Source organism: Portunus trituberculatus, chromosome 48 (assembly GCF_017591435.1).
Source record: "Portunus trituberculatus isolate SZX2019 chromosome 48, ASM1759143v1, whole genome shotgun sequence".
Taxonomy (NCBI): domain Eukaryota; kingdom Metazoa; phylum Arthropoda; class Malacostraca; order Decapoda; family Portunidae; genus Portunus; species Portunus trituberculatus.
The window spans coordinates 5,941,169-5,963,424 of NC_059302.1; the positions used below are offsets into that span (position 1 = coordinate 5,941,169).

At 38.1% G+C, this 22,256-nt stretch overlaps 1 protein-coding gene across 2 annotated transcripts in view; it reads left to right on the forward strand.

Moving 5' to 3' along the window:
• Positions 1 to 1,077: 1,077 nt before the first annotated feature.
• LOC123498579 (ubiquitin carboxyl-terminal hydrolase 48-like) overlaps positions 1,078 to 22,256 on the forward strand; it is a 72,116-nt gene continuing 50,937 nt past the window's right edge. For both annotated transcript variants that reach the window (XM_045245833.1, XM_045245832.1), the window contains exons 1-14: positions 1,078 to 1,235; positions 4,575 to 5,126; positions 5,346 to 5,525; positions 5,945 to 6,049; positions 6,265 to 6,468; positions 6,761 to 7,033; positions 7,224 to 7,366; positions 8,463 to 8,579; positions 10,436 to 10,599; positions 13,863 to 14,105; positions 15,588 to 15,787; positions 16,773 to 17,328; positions 17,660 to 17,826; positions 20,159 to 20,281. In XM_045245833.1, coding sequence (XP_045101768.1) covers positions 1,225 to 1,235; positions 4,575 to 5,126; positions 5,346 to 5,525; positions 5,945 to 6,049; positions 6,265 to 6,468; positions 6,761 to 7,033; positions 7,224 to 7,366; positions 8,463 to 8,579; positions 10,436 to 10,599; positions 13,863 to 14,105; positions 15,588 to 15,787; positions 16,773 to 17,328; positions 17,660 to 17,826; positions 20,159 to 20,281 — 3,038 coding nt within the window. In that variant the 5' untranslated portion in view covers positions 1,078 to 1,224. The remainder of the gene's footprint in view (positions 1,236 to 4,574; positions 5,127 to 5,345; positions 5,526 to 5,944; positions 6,050 to 6,264; positions 6,469 to 6,760; positions 7,034 to 7,223; positions 7,367 to 8,462; positions 8,580 to 10,435; positions 10,600 to 13,862; positions 14,106 to 15,587; positions 15,788 to 16,772; positions 17,329 to 17,659; positions 17,827 to 20,158; positions 20,282 to 22,256) is intronic.

Sequence of the window (22,256 nt, forward strand, 5' to 3'; positions counted from 1 at the left end):
CTCGGGATCAGCAGCCCGGTCCCTTCAGAAGACGATAGTTGCAGCGACGTACACATTACTTTGTTTACGTACCATGAGGCTGCCCCAGCTTGAAAGACCTTGTGTGGCGTGTGTTTCTGTATAATCATGTGCCAGACCATAGTAAACTAAGATTGATGCCATTGTATCCCTGACGGCGAGATAAGGCTGTCTGGAAGGTAAAATATTAACAAACATCTGTCGATCGGTCTCTCTCTCGACACCTGTTTCTCTTACCTGAAGAGTGTGTGCAGCTGGTGATGGCTCCTGTAGTGCTAGCTGTTGCCTCCTGAAGACAAGTATCCCCGCAAACGTACTGCAAGACGAATCCTCAGGTGAAATTCCTGTCTCAGGCCACGAGGGTGCTTGACAAGTATTTAAATGTGTTATCACCTCATTTTCCCTTTCTCCTATCCGGATACGTAGGGGGAATGCATGTATGGTCGGCCCTCGACCAGGCACCAGCTAACCAAGGAAGGTTTTCGTATCAAAACTTTCAAGACTTAGCTGGTAATGTTTTGAGTGTAATGGAGATAGAGAAGACAGCGGACTGTAAGTGCGTTAGCTTCATAACTGTTCGTGACATAATGCTGACTCCTCTTCCCATCATATCTGTATGATGAAATCAGAACAGTTAAATTGAAGATATATATAAAAAAAAAAAAAAAAATAGGAAGAAAAGAAAATATGGAACAATTGTTCTTGTTTAAGGCAATGAAGTTTTATTGATGCTTAGACGAATCTACCAGTGATAACTTGATAGGAATTATCCATCACCGATGAAAATAACACCATGTAAGCTTGACTGATTTAGTACCTTTTGAAATCAGTTCCAGTCTGAGTCAAAACTCATTCGTATGTGTTTTTGCGTCTTGCCGCCTTAACTCTAACTACCTACCTAGGTAGAACTGTAAGACTACTAGAAGATGCGTAAGATTTTAAGAATATTTTCATAACCACAGTGATAGTTTGGTGAGGATTATATATCTTTAATTGAAAAAATAACATATCCATGAAGACATAACTAAGTTATGAGTTATGAAAATAGTTTAAGTGAGCGCAATAGACTTCGGCGCTAAGATCAAGTGGCAAGGCACCGCCACATTACATCGTGTACGTGTTGTTGGAGGCTTGAGTGGCGTTTGCAGCAGTGTACATAAGCATGAGAGCCTGACACTGGAAGCTGACGGCGTTTCTGTATAGAAGATGAAAGAAAGGTGAAGTATTCTAAGGCACAAGGGATTGTGGTATATGTCTTTCAGTTTTTCGGCAGCTCTTTATCAGCAGGCCAAACAATCCTGGGGTCTGGGTTATGTGGCGGGTGTAGGTATTTTGTTGGTGGTAGTATTAGGCGGGCTCGGTCAGAGTTGCCATGTAAAATATATCTGAATGAATTTTGTGGTGTTTGACCCCTTATTTATCGTTGATGTAATTCTTAGCTGTAGCAGATAGTTAGTGATGAACCTGTTGCTTGTTATGATCATGAAATTCTCCACTGTAGCTTGTCAGTCATCTACAGGAAAGATTAGCTTGAGAGAAAGTTTTCTCTGCAATGAAGTAAAGTGTCAGTTAGGCTAGGGAGTTCAGTGTAGTAGCCTGGCAAGAAAGTTTGAATAGGTTTAATGGAAGTCCTAACCTTATGATTTCAAAACTATACCATAGTTTGTGAATCAGTCTCATACAGTACTTCCATTTCCTTTCATCTCTCTTGGTGGACAGTAAACTTGTTGACAGTAGGAAGATGGGAGGTTAGGATGTGGAGAGGAAATACTACCTAAACATAATCTTTGGGGATTTGTCCTCCCAGTCATTGGTTGTACTAACTTTGGTGCATCATTATCTTTCCCGATTATTACTGCCAGTCTTTTCTGCCACTGTCTATTGAGTAACTTTAATGACGTGGCTTTGACACAATACCACTGAGACAATGTAGCCCTTTGGTGTGCCTAGAGTAACCACCTGTCTCTTAAACTATGGCATTGTTCCATGAAATGTTGTGTTTCATTCTGAACCAACATAGAATACCATTTGTTCTGCATTTGACTGTATAAATAATTAAGCAAATTAGATCATTAATGCAAAATTTTGACTAAATACTGAGTGAAATACATAAATAGTTAACAAAAATATTTGTTTGTCAGGGATCGCTGTGCTATATGTGATCAACAGTGACGCGGTGGCCTAGTGGATAAGGTGGTGAGCGTGGGATCGGGCAGACATCCATGTGTAGGTTCGAATCCCACCACGTATCACCTTGATACTTTGCCATTTGTCGAGTGGTTTAAAGTTACGTACATGTCACCATGATAGCCAAGTTTTAGGCGGTTACACCAAAGATGCACTTGGGTGGTGATATGGGCCCTAATATGGCTACCACTATAAATAAAATTGCCTGCATCACTAATGGGTGGAAGCTAAACAGCACTTCCCATTCTCAACTAAACCCACAGGCATTATAGGCCACAACATTAAAATAAAAAAAAAACAAGTAAAAGGAGCTGAGTGAGTATGATGACAAAAAATACCACAGTAACCAATAAGTTGATAATGATAACCAAAAATTGATGATTGGAGTTTAATTTATCACCTGATAACTGATTAATTCATAAATCCAAAATTCTGATACTAGTGATAATGATATTGATATTTCAAATAAAGAAAATAAATAAAACCAAATCTTTAATTTTATTTTACACACAAACATGCGGCTCAGATACACACACACACACACACACACACACACACACACACACACACACACACACACACACACACACACACACACACACACACACACACACACGGCCCGGTAGCTCAGTGGTTAGAGTGCTGGCTTCACAAGCCAGATGACCAGGGTTCGATTCCCCGGCCGGGTGGAGATATTTGGGTGTGTCTCCTTTCACGTAGCCCTGTTCACCTAGCAGTGAGTAGGTACGGGATGTAAATTGAGGAGTTGTGACCTTGTTGTCCCGGTGTGTGGTGTGTGCCTGGTCTCAGGCCTATCCGAAGATTGGAAACAGTGAGCTCTGAGCTCATTCCGTAAGGTAACGTCTGGCTGTCTCATCAGAGACTGCAGCAGATCAAACAACGAATTACACACACACACACACGCCTGTTAGCTAAATATGTAGATAGTGTTCACACTCGCATACATTGAAAACATACCTCTTATATGAGGAAAAGCTAAGGTAGACACTGCCTCATGGTTGCAAAGTCAGCTGTGTAATCACTGATCTTAGCACTGGCAGTGGCATGGCACACATGCCTATTTCGTGTCTGTAATGGCTCAAACAACTCAAATGACACAGGCAATGTAAATGTCATCATTGGTATTTTAGCCAGTATATAAGCTTAGTGGCTTAAAATTACTCAATCAAAGGATGAAAAATGCCTATCTTTGCATTAAGGAAAGAACGTAAAAAGGAAGAAAAAACAAAGTGTTTGACTTCTCCGATATTTGGCTTATTTGAATCTGAGTTTTACTGTATTGCGATAATTCATTGCAATAACGTGCACCTATGCTGATTACTATGCATTGTATCCCTTCTTCCACATCCCACCACCAACAGTTGTCATTTTAGACAGGGTAGGGTTTGTAGAATGCTGTTGCTGTGTCAGGTCTCAGCTCTGCTAGATAATATTGAGTAATGGCTTCTTAGTCAAGTTCTTGCCTACTTTTCTTTGAAGGCGAACTAACAGAAGTGCCTTTAGAAATATCTACATAAATGAGAAATGGATTATTCATGGCTTCAGTAATGTGTTAACAGACAACTCAACTGATAGATCTGTTCTTAGATACATCCTCACTTTTAGTCCAGATAACCTGAGATAACTCCTGATACAAAATACAGAGTAACTCATCTTCAATCCCTGCTGATAGATGGGCTTTAGCCACTTGTCATTATTGTTCCAACTTTACTGTATTCCATATTTTTTTTGAGAAGGCAGTAGCAACCCTTGGTATGCTACTTCAAATGCATTGACTATTAAAAGAGGTAGATATGTTTCATGGAATTGAACAATACTGTAATATTTAAAAAAGATTTATCTTAGATGTGAGGTGACCTTCTGAGTAAAGAAGTCCAAGACAGAACATTTTGATTTTTTTTTTTTTGAGAGAAAGTAATGTTTTTGGTAGTAAAGGTAATTTAATAGCTGCCTTCCGCTAAAATCTCTTTTATATTTAAAGTGGGCAGACTCAATGAATCTCTTCCAGTACACTCTGTCTATTTACTATTTTTGTTATGTAAGAGGGCCACTGACCAAGGGCAACAAAAATGTTTGAAAAAAGGCATAGTAGAGTGATTAAATTGATTTAGTACTCATGAAATCTTGAAGATTTTATGTTTTTTTTAATCAAAACCTAGATCAAATGTTATACTTAGTTCACAATAGTCAAGTATGTGGCTCATGGTCACAAACCCACTGTTATTTGATCAGTAATGTTATACATTGGTTACTGAGTGGAAGAATCCCTTTTAGATTAGCTATAAGATTTTATTTAGGTTTGTTCATGAGTCATGTTAACATTTTTTTATATTTTTTCTATTTTTCAGGATTAGCAACGACTTATCTTATGTAAAAGCAGGGTATAGAAGTGACAAGTGGAAGTGGGTCCTTAGCTTATCACAAGGCAAAAGCTTAGTTCAGAATGTTGCTGTTGGTGAACCTGATTCATGTGAAGTAGATGAGCCTGCAGCAGCATCAGCAACAGAAGCAGCCCTAGCAGAAGCAGCAACGACAACAGAAGCAACAGCAGCAGAAGCAGTAGTAGCAAAAGAAACAGCAGCAAAAGAAACAGTAACAGAAGCAACAGCAGCAGCAGAAGAAACGACAGCAGCAGCAGCAAAAGAAACAGCAACAGCAACAGCAGCAAAAGAAACAAGAGCAGAAGGTGTAGTAGCACAAGTAGTTGGAGAAGCAGGTATAATCAAGCCAGAGAAAGATGCTCTCCCATCAGAGGTTGTCACAGACAAAACAGCACAGAAGAATTTCGCCACACAAAACCATACTACACTTCCTCAAGCCATCACGGAAGAACTGCTTACTAAAGAACAAATATTGAAGACATATGGAATGGATAAATGGCCTAAACAACTCCCATGCCAGTATGTAGCATATGAATAAAAAGTGTAAAATATATGTATATAGTGTCATAATTAGAAAATAGTTGGTTTGTAGCACACTGATACAACATTAAAGTTTGCTGTTTCATATACATTTGCTTATATATTCCCTGTTTTGAAAAGGCTGTATTTATATATGTACATTGTACACTAATCTTTCTCTCCCATACTTTGGCACTATGCAACTATCTCATATTCCAGAAAGAAATGTTCTAGCAATCCTTGGTGCCTTGCTGATCTTAAAGCTGGGACTGGGAAAGAGAAAGTCCGTCCCACTGATCAACCGAGAGACCCTTCAACGCCTGTTGGTCTTCAAAACACAGCAAATACGTGTTGGATCAATTCAGCTCTCCAAGCTCTTTTCCATTTGCCAAAGTTCAGGTAGTGTAGTGACAGCGATGTTCAGAATTGTAAGGAAGAGTCAAACTAATGGTGCAGGGCATATGATGTACCACTAGCTGTGACTTTTTTTATCCATTGCTTTGGTTTAAGGAATCAGATAAAGAAATTAATATGTCTTGATTTAGTTCTTATTAAATTTTCTAAGATTAAGTTGATGTTGACTTTGCAAAATTCATAGTTAATATCAGTTTTATTTATGGTAAAGACTTGTTTTTTTTGTGTGTGTGTGTGGCAATAACTTAATGATTTGACTCCCTCTGCCAAGAGTTAGGATATAACAATAATAAAAAAAGAAAAGATAAAGTGATGGAGCTGCAAGATGCCAGTGCTGGAGGCCCCAAGGTTTCATAATTAGTATTTTGCTCTAATAGAGATATTTTGATTATGTGTCTTTTCAGAAATGTAATTAATTCAGTGGGAGGATTTACTGGAGAGGAGAGCTTGACCTGCATGTTGTATCTTTTGCAAGCAATGTTTGTGGAGATGGAAACTCATGGCAATAGGTATGTATAGTTTACCTTTTACTAATATGTTTTTGTGTGGAATTGTATTACATCATATTTTAATGAAACTTTAATTATGGAAAACTTTAGAACTTATATATTTGCTACAATAAGAGGAATAGATAAATTCATTTAGTTTAGTAAAATATGCTTTTGAATATTTTTTGTGTTCTATGCAAGTTATATCTCTTACATTTGTAATATGATTTCCACAGAGCTGTAGCATGCAGTCCTGGAAGTGTTTTTGAAAAGATGGGCATGTATGCTACTCAAGAAATCATGTGTAAGGATGTTGATCATGAAGTTCTAAAGTGTGTATCTGAGTTTCTGGAAAATACTATTGACACACTTGTGGCTGATCCGAGAGTGGGGCCACAGCTGCGTCCCCTCTTCAGCACATCACTCACAAGGATAGCAAGGTGAATGGCATAACATATTAACCAAGGTGGACTGTTTTTGCTGTACCTTTTATATGCTGCTATCTCCTTGATTGTCCATTTCTAGAAATTTTAGATTTCTTTAATCCTTTTGATAGCATGAGTTTGTTGGTATAGCTTTGAATATGTCTGGAGTGCAAGTTCCTGCATTCTGCAGTATAATAGTGTAATAATTATGTGGCACAAGTTTACATATTTGTACTTATTGCTGTTTTGCATTGCCTTATTAGTTTTTTTTATTTCTCATTTTCATTCATGATTGTTTTTCTTTAAGATGGAAATGTCCTGCTTGTGAGAGAGAACATGAAAACCAGTTAGCACCAGCCACATCATACACCATGGCAGCCTATGTGAGTGGTGATGAGTGTCCCCTTGATCAGTGTCTGGTAGACCTGCAGACTGAAACACAAACTGGGGTGTCCCTGGTGTGTGGTTCTGAGGATTGGGGAATTGGAGGTTGTGGAGCCAGGGTGAAGGCAGACCGAATAGTGACACCCAAGATACAGATGTTGCCAGCCATTCTAGTCATCAGAAATAACAGCCTAATGTGAGTATAATTGTTAATCCTTTGATTAAAGGAGTAAGCATTATGGAGCTGCTTGTGATAATACTCTTATTTATCTCATATTGAATTTGAAACAGTTGTTGTACATATGTTCTAGTAGAGAATTACATGAAATAAAGTGTTCTCAAATTTTATTGTACAATTTCCAATGAACTGATTACTGTTTACATAGGGACCGTGAGCTGAAGCGACGCCTCCATGTGGTGTACCCTGAGACACTTGACCTCACCTCTCACACACAGAACCATGTAGCAGCCACTTATTCCCTTTCTGCTGTCATTTTTCACCATGGTCATTGGGTCAAACACTTTTCAGGTATGAAAATTGCATTTGTAATTTTTTTTGTTTTATTTATTTTGTAATTTTTTTTACATATTACGGAATACTTGTAGATGAAGATTAAGCATAGTATTAGTATCATTCTTTTGTTCTTTGCTATTTTATATGAGTAACAGGATTCTATCTTCAGACTGTCAAAACAATGTGTTCAGAAAAGGGACATCCAAATTTGTTGTAGAATCTGGACATAATGGCAGGTTTACACGTATCAATATGTGACTGAAATTACAAATTGCTTAAAGTATCGACTGAGCCCTTCTAGTCGGAACACGTTCACACATAGCAACAGGGACATATCAACTGGTTGGCAGAAAATGAATGTAAACAAACAGCTACCCAACAAGATATCTTCCTCTGGTGATGATGATGATTGCAATCAAATAAAATCATCACAAGTATTCGGTCCTCACCTCCAACAGCAGCCTACATAGAAGGAAGCAGTCATAAAGGAGTGGTAGCTATCTCATTGAACGCCTATTTGCATAAGCTTTTTTTGCTGTAGAATATACTTTTAGGATCCTAGATGTGCACTTTTTCCCTCACTAACTCCAAAATTTTCTCTACATAGACATCACATTTTCAAAGCTGTTTCTGTGATGTCACAATGTAAACAAAGTTGCAAATTGACTGAACAAGACCAACATGCTGGTTTTGTATGACTGGTTTTTCCAGTTCCTAGGCACCAATATTCAGTTGGAAACTGTACCAACTTATTTTTTCAGTTGCAGATTGACACTTGTGAACCTGCATTAAGAGAGAGGGAGAGAAAGAATTTTTATTTCATATTGCCAACAAGAAAGTAATTGATATTGTTATTGTGTAGCTATTTGAAATTTTCATTGATTTACAAATTAATGTAGCGATTATTTTAATAACTTTGATATTAGAAATTATGAATTTAGTATTAATTTAGTTAGGGAGAGAGAAAGAGATATGATAGGCTTGCTCCTCTGGATGTCTCTGTTGTGTGATTTTGCTGTTGATTTTAATCAAATGTACACAATGTATTTCTGCTGCATATCTTTAATATCAGCATCAGTAACTATATATCATATAATAATTATTGTTACAGCTCATGTGAAAACTGGTGACAAGTGGTACAACTTTAATGATGAGCAGGTTTCCCAGTTATCAAATCGATCTTCAACTGGCAATCCGTCAGAAAGCCATCGCAACTATTTCAGTGTTGGTAAGGTTCTTGTATATTTGATGCAGTATTGTTTGTTCTGGTGTTAGTTTGTCATAAACTGTAATGAGTACAAAATCTGTCAGAATTATCCTTTGTTTTGTGCTTGCTGGCAAGATACCTTGTGCCTCTGGATGCTGGAATCTCAGGCTAGAGAGCTTCTTGCCCTGTTAGTTTCAAACTACAGTAAGTCCTCATTATATGGTAGTTCTTTGTACGGTCAATTCACAGTTACGGTATTTGGAAATCACCACCCTTGATTCGATATATGGTAAGAAAAATTCAGATACGGTATCTGCTCATGTCATCTGAGAGGGCCCAGCTCTGGGGACCAGGGGTGATGATGTCATCCACGCCACACCTCTCCCCCACTCACAGTACTGACTTTAACTTGACCACCCTTGGAGCCTATTGTCTCTTCCCGTCCACCCCTTTTTTTTTTAACTGCATTACATATTACTTATATGCATTACTAATTAGATGAATAAATGGAATATTAAAGGGTCTATTGTAAGCACAAATATATTCATAATAATCATGGCAAACACTAAAAACCTACTACAAGCGACGAACCATGCAGCAACTGATAAAGGGCACAGATGGGCCTGGCAAACCCACTATCAGTGAATGGTGGAAGTTGTATAACATTAAGGACGCCTTAGATAACGTCAAGTCATCTTGGGACAAAGTGAAGACGTCTACCATGAACTTGGCATGGAATAAAGTATGGCCAGAATGTGCTCATGACTTCCCAGGCTTTGCTGAAGACGATATCGGATTGATCAGAAATGACATAGTAAATCTGTGCCATAGGGCTTGCTTTGATGAAGTTAATGATGATGATGTTCAAGATCTTTTGGAAAGCCATGCTGAATCTCTTTCAAATGATGAACTTATAGAGCTAGACAAGGCATCACAGGAGGCAGAAGAGGGAGACGAAGAAGAACCTGTGCGTGGCCTGGACAACAAAATTCTTAGAGAATGTCTCGGTGATATCGAAAAAGCTCTGGAAACTCTGAAGGAACGTGACCCAAATCCTGCCAGGAGTAGCAAAATGGCTCATGATGAAGAGAAAAGTGTCAAGATTTATCAAGAAATCTATGATGAAAAAACAAGAAAACTAAACAGTCCTCCATCTACTCGTTCTTCAAGCCAGTCAGACATGCCGTCCTTGTCACACATGCCAACCCTGCTACAGCTGGCCCTTCCTCAATATCCTCTTTCTTCAAACCATTGAAACGTGCCAATCCTGCTACAGCTGGCCCTTCTACATCTGCTTCCAACAGTGCAGACAACGACGTCTTGTCCTTGTCTGGCCACTCGGCGGAAGATGAGTAAGGGCTGAAATCCCTACTGTCCCTTAGCCTCAGGAAGGACATCATCTGATAGAATACATGGCGATTGAAAGGTAAATAAAAACATTTTCTGTTTACTTCTTTTACGCAGTACTTTACTTTTTTTTTTATGATTATCTTCACGTATTTTCATTTCTGTAGGGTGACTTTTGACGTGCTAGAACGCATTCCCTATTATTACATGTTATAATGGGTTCTGTATACGGTAAATTCGATATGCAGTAAGGTTTTCAGGAACGCATATGTACCGTATAACAAGGACTTACTGTATTCACATTTTAGGCGACAGTTGAATTAATGAATTTTTAAGATCATGGATTCCCATCCAGTGGCAACATATTGCCACTATTAACTTATTTGCTGACATTTTTATTCTTTTTGAAGACTAGCTGGCTTAGGATAATTGCCAGACTACTTATATATCCTTTCATGAGCCAAAAATGCAGGTGTCAGCATTGCAGAACTTACTTTTATAGAGATTGCTCATTTATCTTAATATTCCAGCAAATGTAGCACAAAAGTACAAGCATCGGCCAGGACTTCGAGTTTCACGAGGAGCCTTTGTGTGGATATATGTAAACACTCAGTCCCAGGCAGCAGAATCAATGGCTGTGCCTCCATCAGAGTCTGTGGTTGAATATGTCTTGGTGAAACAAAATGAAAGTGTGGTAGGTTTTTCCTTATCATTTGTTTTTCTGTGATTCACTCTGTTCCAATTATAAGATAACAAACATAAAGGAAGCAAAACTTGTGCTATTATATATTCTCTAAACTAACAGTATATTACATATGTGTGCATGTAAAGGATGTGATTGGATAATTATAAGAATGTGTATGGCTATATAGTATGAGTTTTTCACTATCTTGTTTTATGTAGCCTTCTTATGCAGTAATATTCTCTAGTCTAATGTTACATGTGGATTTGAAATTTGATAGATCTGGCATTTATTTATTATTGCTGTGTGAATAATTTTTCTATATTTAACCTCATTCATCATCCCCTTCCCTGTGACAGGGCAGATCTACTACCAGATAAAAAAAACTGTCTAATTGTATACTCTTTTGACTTTCATCCATATGTCTGTATATATTTTCCCCACAAGTGGGCATTCCAGATTGACATCTACAGTCTGCGTGAAAAGTTACTGCTCTAATAGTTTTTCGTTACACATTTTTTGTCAGATCCCAAAATAACATAGTAATTCTAGCTCTACCCAATACGTTGTACTTTATTTCATTTCCGTTTTTCTTGAGCACCTCGTTGAGACGTTTTGGCACACTATCAGTTAAATTTTGAAGTATAGGCAAACCCCTGCTTAATGAATGTTCACACAACGAAATTTCGCTACAACGAATGTTTCTTCATATAATGAACACCAAACTCGCTTTAACGAAATTATATCCAGGTAATTTTTTCCAAGTTTGAAAGCCCTGCTGTATCACGCAAGCCGACAGGCTTTTGAATACACCAGCGCCTCTCGTGGACAAAATGCGCACCATTTACTCCCCTACCCTTCCCCGCTCTTAGTTAAAAACAAAAACAGGGTCCAGCACCAGCTCGTCATCTCACGCTCAACATGCCACCAAAACGCCACGCAACCAGCCCTAGCGTTGCTAAGAAGACCAGGAAGTCTTACTTTTGAAGTGAACCTGGATATTATTCACAGCCACGAAAGAGGCGAGAAAACTTAAACCATTGCTCGCCACCATCTTGACTCCATCTACTGTCTACTATTTTCAAGTCAGCAGACTCTATTAAGAAGGCTGGTGAGACCGTATCTTCCTTGCAAGCTAAAAGAACCACTTGAACTCATGACTGGAAAGCCTTGTGGAAATGTGGTACATAAGTTTTGTATACAGTACAATGATGCGCCCTTTGTTTACATTCCACAGGTTGCCAGCTAGTGTCTTTCCTGCTCCACTCTCCCTCCCTTCATAAATTCAAGATCATCAACATTATAAAGTTACTTACATACATACATTACTGTACATTATAATGACTTTGTCTTAAATTAAACTGCTTAAATGTTTAACTTCATAATTTTTACTTTCACCTTAGATGTTTAACTTCATAATTTTTACTTTCATTAAACCTTTTACTGTACTATGATGCACTCTTGCTTTATTTACTCTCAATGGAAGTTCAAGTCAGGGGTCAAACGTGTTATAATTGGTTCGCTTAACGAAAATTTGCTCAACGAACGTTTTTTTTTTATGAATGTAACTTGTTCATTAAGCGGGGGTTGCCTGTATTTCAGGCTTGAAGTCTGCACAACAATTGTGAAACTCTTTTTTTTTCAGCTTGGAGAATGTGGAGATGTCACGGCCTCATAATTTGGCCTTAATTACAGCTCATAAACTCTCTGTTGGAAAAATATATGGTGAATTACCAGGCCAATCTTTTATGATGTTGATTTCACAATTACATAGCCATTTTTTGATAATTTTAGCAGTATAAGCTGGTGCCCCATCCTGTTGGAAAATTTCACCTTTGGTTTTCTCAAATGATGGCTCAAGATTATCCATTAAGAGTTCCAAATACACTTCTTTAGTGATAGTAGTATTTTTAGGGTACAAAACAAGATCACCAAGACCATTGAAAGTAAAACATCCCCAAACCATTAAACTCTGAGGGTGTTTGGTGGATTTTTGAGTGTAGCGGGGATCATCAGGATCAGAGCCTGGGCATCTGTACACTCTGTTAGATGTTGTACCACTCACACAGAAAGTGTTCTCATCAGAACACAGTATTGTACATCACTTCTCTAAGGTCCAATCTTGATATTTCTTTGCAAACTGGATCCTTTTCTTTTCTCTGAGTCATTTATAAGTGGCTTTTTCTTTGCCCGGTAACTGTGGTACCCAAGATCATGCCGCAAAGTATCATGGACAGTATGGAGAGAGACACCAGCTAATAAGTCAGGATTCCCTTCCTTAATTTGGCATCTTGTAAGGGTGGGATTGGCCAACAGCTGTCTCCTGAGAAGTGTCCTTGTCCTCTTAGGTACTTTACGTGACCTACCAAATGGCTTTTGTGGGAATGGTAAATTTTTGCCCCCACCAGCTTTGAATTTTTTTTATGAGCTCTTGCTCAGTACAGAGTTTCAGGCTTTTTTGAATGTAGATTTCTTTGTTGCTAATACTACCAGCTTTATGGAGATGATAGCTTGAATAGTTTTCTCATCAGTGTGCTTTCCGTCCATATCTATTAAGTTGTGATGCATAAGAAAAAAGTGCAATATTAGTGTGGAAAGCAGGAAAAGGCAAACAAGGCAGTACCAAACATCTACTCCCCATGACAACTGAGAGTGGCCTAAACAGCGTCTCTTGGCAGCGTTAGGGTGGATAGGGGTGTACTTTGCTGTTAGACATTCAATATCTCTCTCACCAAAGAAATACAGCCAACTTGTAAAGTCACCGCGCTGCTCCCTAGACACAATGACTTTGCGCAGACTGTACATATAGACTCTGCAGCAAAACTGAACAAACAATTGAATCTATATATAGATGTTATTTATGTTTGATTGGTGATAATTTATTTAATTATATTTATATGAATGGAGGTGCTCACATCTATGACTTGTGACCTGGATGTACGTAATTAATTCCCACTTTTCTTTGTATTTTTCAAGTAATAATTTTGTACCTATTAATTATATATATATATATATATATATATATATATATATATATATATATATATATATATATATATATATATATATATATATATATATACACATACATACATACATACACCATGCTACAACTTAGTGCAATAAAATTGGAACAAACATCTATATATAGACAATCCGACAAAAAGTCTCAGTTTTGAAACATCTATACTGTACATAGATCCTCTGCCAGGATGGGGTTAACTATTTAAGTTTGTAATGACATATTATGAGTGAATATTATGTTTCTTCAACAGAATGTCAATCATCAGCACCAAGCAGAAATGAGGAAGGAGAAGGAAGCTTTGCTGTCTCAGTGTGCTGTTGCAGACACATCAGAAAGCTACACGTTAATCTCTGAGCCTCTCTTAAGTGCCTGGTACAATGATGATAGCCTGAAGTATACGCCTCAACCTTCAGTTCTTGCTCAAGCTCTCTGTGAACACAAACTCTTCAGCCCACTTAAATATAATCTAATGAAATGTATTAGAACCAATGCTGTAAGTAGTAATTTACATTGTTTTAATGTAGGACAGCCAGTATAATTGTATAAATTAGTTTTACCATCAGACCCTATTAGAAACAGAGATTCAGCTTTGCTTGTGCAACAGACTTACATGCAAAGTTTGTCAATGGTGACCTATTTTTTCTCCCACAGAAGAGTTCATGGGTTAATATCAGCATGTTTGTGTGATTTCCTAGTGTGTCATGTGGGAGTGGAGCTATGCTCGTACTCTCCTGTCCCTGTATCTATTGTGTTCTAATTTGGCTTTGGAATTATGAATAATTTTTGCTTGTATCACATCCTTGTTTACACATTTTCATGTATTAACTACTCATTATTGAAAACTGTTCTTTTCCTTAACTTGTATATGGATTTATTTTTTCAGCTTCTTTCCATGTCCTCCTGTGTCTCTTGTATGCCACATCACAATTTTGCTGCTGTCTAGCTTTTTTAGCCCTTCTATTAGACTGTTTATCACTATTAAGTCTCCCCTCTTCTTTGCTCCAGAGTAGGAGTTTAGTTTTTCTAGTGTGTGTGTTTGTGCGTGGTTTTCGATGTGTGTGGTTATTTTTATGTGTGCATGAATTGTGAATGTGGAGATGCTTGATAGTAGCTTCCATCTTTCCAGGAACACTATTATATTTCATAGGTTGTCTGCTCTTATAGGGTATCTGAGTCATATATAGGGATAAGTTCTTCATGTTGTAGGGCCTCATGTCTTAATGTAATATGTGTAATGTGCATTGTAATGCATTTGTGATGCTTATACAGTTGAACCTCGATGCAATGGATTGTCTGTTAGTGCGAGGGTACATTTCTTGAGGTGGGAAAATATTGTAGTCCATAAGAAGTGCTATCCAGATTCCACCATCCTAATAAGTTATGATTTGTCAGCAATACTTTGATTTACACACGTTCTTTTACCACTTCCCTTCTCTTTTTTTATGCCATAATGAATTTCACTCCACTGAGCAATTACTTAAGCATAAAAAACATGGAAGAACAGGCCAAAACACAGCAAGTTCTCTGCTGATCACAGCTCCCCTTACACTTGTAAACAGCACTAGCTTGGTTAATTGTAATTCATCTGCAGTTGTACTTCGATACACGCACTTTGTTTCACCACTTGATTTTTTTTTCTATGCCATAATAAGATCACTGCGCTGCACAGGTACTACGTATAGGCATAAAAAAACAATGAAGAACAGGTGAAAACACAACTTGTTCCCAGGTGACCACAGGTTATCCTACACTTGTAAATGTAGACACATGATATGCATGCCCACTAGCAGTCGTTCACTGAACTTCTGGTCTTGGTACACTTCTCTCGCAAGTTTTAAATTATTGGACAAAAATTCGGGTCTGTGGACTCATCTAAAATCCGTTGCTGCGGGGTCTGTTATGTTGAGATTCAACTGTATAACTGATTTTGCACAAACCTGTGTGATGAGGTTAATTATTATGTTTTCTTTGAAAGGTCAAAGAATTGCTGAGTCATCCATTTGGGATTCATGAAGATGATGCATTGCTGAAATTGGGGTTGCCAATCACTTTACCTTCAGAGACTGGTTTCTGTAAAGTGTGTGTGATTAAGTATGTCAACCACATACTCTTCATAGAGAGAGTCAAGGCTCTCCACAAGCAAGCAAAGAAGGAGTCTCGCAGGGAGTGTGATTGGTGAGTTTTGCATAATTTACTTGATTTTACAAAGAGTGATAAAATTATTGACAGTAGCATGAGTTTAGAGTTGAAAATGGAGTCAAGACATTATGCATAGAATGCTGCAGCTCAGTTAGGAACCTTTCAATTTTGTGTGTTGTATTCAGTGTAATTATAGGTTCATATAATTATAGAGTCTTGTAATGCAAGGATTTCTCAATATATGTATGTTTAGAATATGTGATTTTGGAATAACACAAGGTAAAAAACCTGATCATTTTTTCATATTACACGGATTATTTAGAATAACATGATGTCAAGATGCTTTGCTGGTATGGCAAATCTCAAGAGTTATGAGATTCCATGAGGTGTTTGTTTGGGCCTGGGCTGGCATATTGTCTTCACACCTGATTGCTGCACAGAGGCACTTCACTTCCAGGGCATCTAGTGATGGATGATAAACATCATCAGGAAGATCAGCATATACCATCTTACTTGTCAGTTAGATGTTGTTATTATAGCAATGACGATCCTTTCTTTATTCCAGCTGAGAGGTGCACAAAAGTGTTTTATATAGGATACGTGCTGCAGGGAGCACGGGTAGTATGCCAGGTCGCTGTCTCAGATGTGGCCCTTCCAGTAATGGATTAATCTATTTTATTCATTTGTTTGGGGAAAATTGGTTTGGTTCACAGTGAAATGAATAATCGTATTCACATTATGCAATTTTTACATTACATGATCCCTTCAGGAATGTATCCTTTGAATAAATTGAGAAATCCCTTTTTGTCATGATAACAGTAGTATGATGTATCATATTATAGAATCATTGAAAATGGATTATAATTTGTATTTAAATAGTTTTCAAGTTGCTTTCCTTACTTTATTTGTATTTTACATTTTGATCAAGAATACTTGATTTTGTGTTAATTTAGGTTTGTAACTTTTCTGTTATTTGAATTATTAGATTGTCATTATATTTATAATTGTCATTATATTTCAGCCCAGTAATGGTTATTGGGACAGAAACCTTGGAGTTCTGGCCAAGGTTAGCCCTAAGTGCCTATGTAAAGGAACATGGAATTGATGTAGAAGATGGTGGAGAGACAGAAAATGGGACTGATACATGTAAAAAAAGTGAGGAGAGTAGTAAGCTTTTAGCTCAGATTGCCAGTAGTGATGATAAAGTGAACAGGACTTCAGACAGTAGTGATGTGCGTGAAAAAAATGATGTCCAAACAGAGAAGGGTATGAATGTCTGTGATACTACAAGTATAGTACCTGATACAGAGTGCAAAAGTGCCTGTGAAAGTCAAATGGAAGAAACTGAAAGTTTGGAGAAAACAGCATCCAATAGCAAAGAAAAAGAAATTAAAGAGGGCAATAGGGAGTTGATGTTGTTCAATGAAGACATTGTGTGTAAGCACAACCTACGTTCTCCCACCGCTGCATCCTGTAAGCTCCCACAGGACTTGGCTAAAGAAATTATTGGTCTCTGCAGTGAGTCTATACACCCTGCCATATACCAAGAAGATTTTGACACCTGTCTACAGTGTGGAGTGAGTACTTGTACTTATGATGTTGTAATATTGTTGAATATAGTTGCTTGTAAGGTTTTCATGGGTTATTTCTGTTCTCTGAGGATTAATGTGAAGTAGCTGGATATTATGATTATAAAGTCTTTTCATGTCCTCAGGTTGGTGCCAATAAGAAGCTAAAAAGATTTTTCACCTTAAGAATCTGTTTTGTTGTTGTAGAAGTAATGTGTGTAACTAATATGTATTTTTCTTTTCCAAAGTTTGTTGTGAAGATCTAGTTCAATATTGATTTCATGTAAAAACTGAAATTATATCAGGATATTACAGATGATTTCTTTTTGCTATATTACAGGCTGTGCTAGAAGAATCAGTGCGAAACTGTGAAAGTGGTCGGCTACAGAAAAAGCAGTTAACTAACCTTTTCTTGGAAAAGAGACGACCGCATCCTGTCCGTGACCCAGGGAAAAGTATATACCTTATATCAAGAGGATTTTACCATCTTTGGAAAAGTTATGTCAGGTGAGAAAACCATTCTATTAGACTATTCCACCATCATGCCTCCCCATTGTAACATTATGGAAACACCTTAGATATTGATCTGAAGATTGAATTGATTTCTTTGGCCATGAGGTGGTACAGCCAATAATTAAACCTGTCACACAGAATTTTAAAGGACCAAGATGCTTGGACTATGTGATCATCATCATCAGAGGTCTTTTTATATCTTGTCATAACAGTAACTACCACTTCAAACCATATGTTTTTTTTTTTAATGTAATAAAGGCCACTGGCCTAGACCAGCAAAAGGAAGAATAGAACCCACTGAGGTACCGGTCTTAAAAAGAAAAGAAAAAAAAAAGATTATCCATAATTAGAAGATGATTGTTTTGAAAACACACTTGAAAGAGTTTGTCATGGGAAAGGGAAATACAGAAACAGGTGGGGAGCTCTTGTTTCTGGCATCTGGCCAAAAACATCTCCAATAACTTTACTTCTTCATCTTTCCCTTCTTTATTTCATTCTGATTACACCACTGCCATCTCATCTGTCTCTAAAGCTGAAGTCTTCTCTCAAACCTTTGCTGAGAATTATTCTGGGCTTGTCCCTCTCTGTCCTCCTCCATCTGACTATTTCATGTCTTCAATCAAAATTCTTCATAATGATGTTTTCCATGCCCTTGCTGGCCAAAATCCTTGGAAGGCTTAGGGACCTGATATGGTCCCTCCTATTGTTCTCAAAAACTGTGCTTCTGTGCTTGCACCTTGGCTGGCCAAACTGTTTCAACTATGCGCATTGACTTCTACCTTTCCCTCTTGCTGAAAGTTCACCTACATTTAGCCTGTTCCTAAAAAAGTATGACCATTCTAATCCCCTCAAACTACTGTCTTATAGCTTTAATCTCTTGCTTGTCTAAAGTTTTTTAATGTATCCTCAATAGGAAGATTCATAAACATCTTTCACTTCACAATTTTCTATATGATTACATGTATGGCTTCTGTCAAGGTCGCTCTACTGGTGATCTGGCGTTCCTTACTGAGTCTTGGTTCATCCTCTTTAAGAGATTTCAGTGAAACTTTTGCTGTCACGTTAAACATATCAAAAGTTTTTGATAGAGTCTGGCATAAAGCTTATTTCAAAACTGTCCTCCTATGGTTTCTATCCTTCTTTCTGCAACTTTATCTCAAGTTTCCTTTCCGACTGTTCTATTGCAGCCTTGGTAGATGGCCACTGTTCTTTTCCTAAATATAGTAACAGTTGTGTTCCACAGGGTTCTGTCCTATCACCCACTCTCTTTTAGTCATTAATGACATTCGTAACCAAAGTTCTTGCCCTATCCACCCCTATGCTGTTGATACCACCCTATATCTTTCCATGGCCTTACAGAGATGACCAACCCTTCAGGAAGTCAACAGATAACACAGGGATGCCGCAGAATGCCTGACTTCTGATGTTTCTAAGATTTCTGATGGGGGCAGAGAAAACTTAGTAGTTTTCAATGCTTCAAAAACTCAATTCTTCTATCTGTCACCTCAACACAATCTTCCAGACAACTATCTCCTCTTCTTCAATGACACTCAACTGTGTCCCTCTTCCACACTGAATATCCTCGGTCTGCCCTTTACTTATAATCTTAACTGGAAACTTCACATCTCATCTCTTGCTAAAATAGCTTCTATGAAGTTAGGTGTTCTGTGGTGTCTCTGCCAGTTTTTCTTGCCCCTCCAGCTGCTAACTCTGTACAAGGGTCTTGTCCATCCTTGTATGGAGTACTCTTTTCATGTTTGGAGGGGTTCCACTCATACAGCTTTATTAGATAGGGTAGAATCAAATCTTTTCATCTCATCAACTCCCCTCCTCTGACTGACTGTCTTCAGCCTCTTTCTCACTGCCAAAATATTGCATCTCTCTATCTTTTATTGCTATTTTCATGCTAACTCTCTATTGATCTTGCTAATTGCATGCCTCCCCTCCTCTTGTGGCCTCGCTGCACAAGGCTTTCTTCTTCCTCTCATCCCTATTCTGTCCAATCCTCTAATACAAGAGTTAACCTGTATTTTCAATCATTCATATCTTTCACTGGTAAACTCTGGGACTCCCTACCTGCTTCTGTATTTCCATCTTCCTATGACTTGACTTCTTTTAAGAGGGAGGTTTCAAGACATTTGTCCCTGGGTTTTGGCTTATTCTTTCAAATCTTTTAGGGAACCTGCAGTTTCAGTGGGCCTTTTTTTTTTTTTTTTAATATTTTTTTGCCCTTGGCAGATTTCCTTGTATAGAAAAAAAAAGATGTGATTGCCTCACTTTGTGAATATGTTTTTCTTATACAGATGTGTATGTCTTTACATTGCAGGTCCTGTGAACGTGGAGACTTGGTAGTAAGTCCTCCCAAGCAGCTTGAGAATGCCTCACTTCTTTGCTCCCACGGCCATCTGCTGTTTCCAGTCATGGCCCTTGAACCTCATGAACTGTCTGAGTAAGTATCATCTTCATCTGCCTTTCATTTCATGCATCTTGCCAGTGAAGATATTTATGTGAGGAACATTGCATTACATGAGATGAGTAACACAGTGAGTACAGCAGTGAACATCTTCCTTTCCTTACTATATTTCATCAGAGACCATGCTATCATCAATAATGCAAGGTAAAAAGACTTTGTAAAATTAAAGTAAAAATAAGAAATAGACATACATTGCACATACATTGTACTCATGCATTTTATAAATATATACAGCTTAAGTGCATATGTGTATGTGTATTTCTCAAACTTATGTTTATAGTTTTATATTTTTTCTTTTATTTTACATCCTTGATAACAGCTTGGTCTCTGCCAAAACGGAAGGAAATAAGGATGCCATTTGCTGCTGCACTCACTGTATTTATTATCGTGAAGGTTTGGTTTCCCACAAACCACCCTGGCTCAGATGCATACGTTTAGTGATTAGCATTTTGGAGAGAGAGAGAGAGAGAGAGAGAGAGAGAGAGAGAGAGAGAGAGAGAGAGAGAGAGACTATATGTTATGAATCAGTGTACAAAATTATTCCCAATGTGTTAATTTCGTATTATCTCCATTATCTTTTGCTATTTTACATTATTACATTTGTGCTAGATTGAACACACACACACACACACACACAGAGAGAGAGAGAGAGAGAGAGAGAGAGAGAGAGAGAGAGAGATCGACTGACTGATTATGTTCTGAATCAGTGTACAAAATTATATTCCTAGTGTGTTAATTTCCTAATACCTCCATTAACTTTTGCCATTTTATATAATTACATTTGTGCTAGAATTAACACCACCACCACCACACACTCACCCATTCCTCTCTGTCATATGACCTGCAGACATCCTCTTCTGCTCTGCCCTGATGTGCTTATAGAGGAAGACGATAGATGGACATAGTTGGGTGCAGGATTGTGGCTTTTTGATTCCCTTATTTTGTTATGTTCGTTTGCTCTTATGGTGTGATGTATCTCTTGGTTCCATGTGCGTTTGTTTACACTTTACACGAAGTCGGTATTTTTGCGTTTAAATGGCACGTTAAAAAGATAAGATAAATAAACAGATAAAAAATGGGAGGTGAGAGAGGCTCAAATTGTATCGGGATACATTTTACACTAAACATATTTTCCGACGGTCTTCCTGAGAACAACTTCGGTCCATTTTCTGTCTTCCGTTCGTCTGGTATTTTTTTTTTTTTCTCCATTCTGTTTTTTTTTCTCTGTGGTGGGGGCAGAGAGTGAGGGAGAGGTTGATGGGGGGGAAGGGGAGAGGCTACGGAGAAACTGTTGTTGGCTGACGTTTTCTTTTGTTTTTTTCGGGGAGTGATTTTCTCTTCTATCCTTTTGCCTTCTTTCCCTCTCACTCTGCCTCCCTCCTCCCCTCTCTTCTCTTCCCTCCTCCCCTCTCCTCTCTTCCCTCCTCCCCTCTCCTCTCTTCCCTCCTCCTCTCTCCCCTCTCCCGTCTCCCCTCTCCCCTCTCCCTTCTCTCTCTTCTCTCAGCGCTTACCTCTTGGAACGACTCTTTCTGTGGCAAAAAATATATTGCAAAGTCGGTAAGCGAGACGGCCAGAGCGAGGCTGGCCCGTGCGAGTCCCATTGTAGGAAGAGAGAGAGAGAGAGAGAGAGAGAGAGAGAGAGAGAGAGAGAGAGAGAGAGAGAGAGAGAGAGAGAGAGAGAATGGGAAGTTTTCATAACTAACCCATCAGAAGTCACCGCTGCTACATGTTCCTTAGTTACATGAACTAAAATAGTTATAGTAAATACCAGGTGCATACAGATGCATCGAGCATTGATTATTATGATAATATTGACATTCTGTATTGACCCGATTAACCTGTGCGGATAATTTTGGGAGAATTGGTCAAAATATTTTTTGTGATTATTTAGTAATAGTGCTTTCAATACCTTAAATATTGCATATTACAAGTTTAAAGTCTATTGATTTGG